This window comes from Topomyia yanbarensis, chromosome 2 (assembly GCF_030247195.1).
Source record: "Topomyia yanbarensis strain Yona2022 chromosome 2, ASM3024719v1, whole genome shotgun sequence".
Classification (NCBI taxonomy): Eukaryota; Metazoa; Arthropoda; class Insecta; order Diptera; family Culicidae; genus Topomyia; species Topomyia yanbarensis.
The window spans coordinates 468,044,137-468,048,679 of NC_080671.1; the positions used below are offsets into that span (position 1 = coordinate 468,044,137).

At 43.0% G+C, this 4,543-nt stretch overlaps 1 protein-coding gene across 1 annotated transcript; it reads right to left on the reverse strand.

The window, feature by feature from the left end:
- Nucleotides 1-1,475: 1,475 nt before the first annotated feature.
- Nucleotides 1,476-4,311, reverse strand: LOC131686167 (pre-mRNA-splicing factor CWC22 homolog). Its single transcript, XM_058970368.1, has 3 exons — nt 3,037-4,311; nt 2,521-2,981; nt 1,476-2,461 (listed from the first exon to the last, which is right to left on the reverse strand). The coding sequence occupies exons 1-3, from the start codon at nt 4,208-4,210 to the stop codon at nt 1,622-1,624; spliced, it is 2,475 nt and encodes an 824-aa protein (XP_058826351.1). The 5' UTR covers nt 4,211-4,311; the 3' UTR covers nt 1,476-1,621.
- Between the last annotated feature and the right edge of the window lie 232 nt (nt 4,312-4,543).

Here is a 4,543-nt window from a genome sequence, read left to right on the forward strand (position 1 = left end):
AAAACACCGCATGCTGCCTGAATACAATATACTGATAATATTTCGTTTACTATACCAATACAAAATAAATGGTACTCAATCTGTGTACCGCTTCAATGCGCTCTCTCTCTCGCACGGCTTCTGTGAGAGATAATTAACTGAAACACTATGCTAGGAAAATGGAAATGAATAAACGGTCATTTTTGTGGTGATACGGTTATTTCATATTCACCGTCACAATCGTGAGATTGCACAGCACTGCCGTTAAGTATTCTAATATTCAGCAAAGCGCAGAAATATTTAGCTGTGCCAGATATCTCGAAGGTTCGCGTAGATAAGCACAGAATTGTGATATTATGTCCAATGCAACCAAATGACGTTACTTTTATGATGAACTAGCGCGTTTACATGTCCGCTCACAAAGTTGTGATCGATGGTGTAGTTATCGATTTTGACTTGACATGCGTGGAAGAACAGGATTGGCTGTTTCAAGCAGAGTTAAAAATATTCAAATTCATTGAATGAAAATTGATCATATTCAGCCACATTCATTTTCAATATTCAGTGACGCAGCTGAAAACGTCAAACGAACAAACCGCCCATTCATCCATGCACATTTTCATTCGTCTCCGATTATTACATGAAGCGACCGTGCAGCAACGAATCAAACGCATCAAAGTAGGCCCTGGAACAATGTAAGTGATGATGATTGTTGTTTCGTATGCTTTACCGCCATTTGAAAATTTTTTTCTAGATAATTAGTTAAATGAATATATTGTACGATATTCAACTGAATGAATAATGTAGATATTTGAATGCATATTTTTTCTATTCACCGCGAGTCGCATCAGGTTCATTTTCAGCCGTCAAAAAAGAGCTTCGATTATTTTTAACTCTGGTTTCAAGGATCCCTTGCTCCAGTGAGCGAAAATTTTGTCGGGTGACCATTGACGAAACTGCTTTGTGTCTTCTTCGACAAGGATCGTCTGTATGATCGCTTGTTTGTGCCGCGCGTCATGTATGCAGTATTGCACTAGTTACAAGCAAATTGGTCTTTGTAACAGTATTTTTTGCTCAATTGAGAGGCCAGCAAGAGGCAGTCTGCTGCAAATACGAAGCAAACAGAACCCGCTCTTAGACATTTGAGAAAAAACAACGAGTTTCCAACGCTTCCCTGAACACTAAAAATGTCATTTAACATTTCAACCAGGCATTTAACTTAGTGCATGATTGATTGGATCTAGGTTTCGAGCCGGCAAATTTGTGATATTGCGGAACTCCCGACATCGAGGAGACATCAGTAGGGTTATCTTCTCGATGATAAATGATCTAGCTTACTCTACGATCTTTGCTACAGCTTTAAAAATGTAACCTGCTTTGCTTCCCATGACCACATTTTAGTTTATTGTTTTATGAATGACTACTCAATCCGTTAACGAAATTTATAAGATGTAGCATTCGAACATGACTGAAGTTGACGAATGTTGTATGTCCTCACAAAAATAAACGTTTATTTAATTGCCTGCTTTAACCCGCGTTCTTTCTCCTAACAATAAGTTCAAATTTTGTTACATATTCTAAACAATATATATTTTTATTTCTTATTCTAATAAGAATAAATGTTGAAATTGTTTGTTGGCCTCTACCGCCTTTCTTTGCTCCTATTCCGACGACTGGTCGAACGGTCATCACCTCTTCCGCGGTTGGATTCGTACTCACGATCACCTCGCTCTCTATCGCGACGTTGCTCAAACTCTTCCCGTTCTCCTCTGTCCCGTCTTCGATAGTCATCCTGCCGATAATCCTTGCGAGATTCTCGCCGTTCAGGTACTGTCTCTCGGTACCGATCATCATTTCTACGACCTTCGGTTCGACCATCCTTCCCTCTTCCTCTTCCATTTGACCATGACCGATCCTCGGGTTGTTTCGAATACCTTCTCTCGTCTGATCGCGTTTTCGATTTCTTCTGGTTCTTCTTTCTTCTCCGATCGTCTTCGGATTCGGAAGAACTGGAACTAGAGTCCGAAGACGATGACGACGACGACGATGAAGAACTAGATGATGAACTGCCAGCGTCTTTCTGGGCAACCGGGGCAGCAATCGGTTGAGCGATTTGTTTGGGAGCATGCTTGAGGAACTCTCGAAGCTCATCAGTTAGTCCACCCAAACCGATTGAGGTGAAAAAGTTAATGGCAAAACGAGTGTTTTTCGGGTTGTCTCGCGGAAATAGCCCCGAGAAGGGTTCGGCCAATGTTGGGTCCTTGAGACGATTGTTCAACTTCACCAGACCCATGTATTCGGCTAGTTCTTGAAACAGAATTTTAATGAATATGCGGCTGGAACTTGTCGTATCTTCTTCGTTCATACGAATGCAACGCATAATATCCCAACCAATGGAATCCGTAAAGAACAGATGGGCGAAAAATTTACTCACGTTTCGGAGACGGTTCGTGTCCAATCGATGAGTAGTTGAATAAGTGTCCTGCGGAATAAAGAAACAGTATGAATCAGGGCTACCAAACGATTTTCGGCAAGGTTTACCTGAAATATCTCCTCAAAAGGTTCGATATAAATCTTGTTGATCATGCAAAACCGTTGAGCCAGCAGCCCGTAAAACTTTTCATAGGTTCTCTGTTCGGCACAGCAATCCAAAAACATGTGACACAATTCCTGCTCCTGCCCCGGTTTAAGTTCCATTTTCATCAGTTTGTGGGCACACTCCTCGTAGTCCAAGCTGGAGTGAATCGTGAGATAAATTGTTCTGCGTAACGCAATCAAATTGGTTTCCGTATTATCAACAATCAGCTGTTTCTGTGCCGCATCGCCTTCCTCGTCACTACCACCCTCGGAGTCATCTCCTTCGGAATCGCTCCCACTGCCACTACCACTCGATGCTCCTTCCTCACCGTCATCACCACTGGCATCGCTTCCTAGAATTTCCTTACTGATTGCCTTGTATTTTGTCTCGTTTTCTTCATACTCGTTGTCCACCTTAAAAACATCTAAAAGAAACACATAATCAGTCTATACCACCTAGAAGACATCCGATAAACTCACTTAAAATATCCTGCGTGTCAGTAGCTTCGTCCAACATAATCAAATGTGTATACTGATCATCTTCCTCTACCAGTTCCAGTGCATCACTAACCGCCGTGTGATCCTTAAACCCGTCCTTGCGAATCTGAAACACCACCTCGATCATGTACTGCACTCGCTTGTCCAATTTTCCTTCGTGGAGGATATTTTTCAACATCTCAAAAATTGCATTGATACCCTTCCCCGACACTTCAGTCAGCTTTTGGCCTACTTCCTTGAGAAATGCGATTGCCACCTCAACCGAATCATCGGTCGGATTCTCCACCAGAAGGGTAAGAATTTCTAGGGCAAGAATTTCGTGTGCCACCCTTTGGTTCACCAGATGAGCTACGAAACGAGAGGAAGACAAGCAAATGCTTTTGTCGTTCCGCCGAAAGCCTCGCTTGAACTGGATGACCAATCGCTTCAGTAGCAGCTCGCCAATGTTCGGGAACTTTGAATTGATTATTGCAACCAGTGCGGCATAGACGTGAGTAAATGTTGGGGAAGCTGCCTGCGCTTGAATAATCGATCGACAGAGAAGACCTCTTCCCCGAACTATATTTTCCCGCAGCAGTTCCCTGGTGATGATTCCAATGTTATCCACGTTCACCTTGTTAATGTATCCATGAATTGACTTTTTCAGCGCTTCCCATGAAATTCTCTGATACGCTGCGGATGTTTTATCCGTAATTTCCGCCTGCATCATTCGCAATCTAGCCGGTGGAATATATGCTCCTCCTGTTTTTGACGTGAGCAAATCCACCGTCCGTCGGATGGGTGCTTTTTTAGTCTCATCGTTTCGTTCGGGTTTTGGCGGTACCGTAGTATCATCCTTTTCATTACTCGTACTACGGGAACGTTCACCCGATTCTAAACTTCTACGATCTCGCGAAGTTCGACGTTCCTTACGTTTGCGATCCCGATCGTTTGATCGAGATCGGCTTCTTCTGGATCTATATTCTTCCCGTTTGTTTCGTCTGTCCTTACTTCGCGAACGAGAACGCGACCTGGACCTAGAGCGAGAATCGCGTCCTCTGCGGGATACTTTCTTACGACGCTTTTCCTGCTGCGTTGGGCTACCGGGTGTGGGCCGTGGTGAGACGCTGTGCTCGCGTTTATCTCGTTGCGAACGAGATTTCTCCGAATCGGACATTCTATCGATTGGATTTGATGGAAATACACAATTTAAACAACTAGTGATGTGAGGTTGAAATAAATACGATTGCAGACGCGATTCAGTTTACTGTTTTGACAGATTTGCCATCTGTGCAACAGAGCGCCCTTCAGAAACCTACAACTTTTCGGCGACAGTGAAGGCTGCAGAATTTGGTTCTGTGCTGTATACACACTTAAAATCCATTACCTACCATTAGGTAATTTTAACTTGCTGTCCTTATTTCACTGCTGGAAAAGGAGGGAGAGGGAATGATTTTTTTACTCAAAATTAATGGGATGAAGTTTAGTTGGCTTTGGGGAATATCTCGTT

Excerpts from the sequence above, each read along its gene's own strand:
- LOC131686167 (XM_058970368.1), bottom strand. The coding sequence starts at position 4,210 with ATGTCCGATTCGGAGAAATCTCGTTCGCAACGAGATAAACGCGAGCAC. Across the intron at positions 2,982-3,036 it reads TGACACGCAGGATATTTTAA|ATGTTTTTAAGGTGGACAAC; the intron begins GTGAGTTTATCG and ends TGTTTCTTTTAG. Across the intron at positions 2,462-2,520 it reads CTTTTGAGGAGATATTTCAG|GACACTTATTCAACTACTCA; the intron begins GTAAACCTTGCC and ends TTTATTCCGCAG.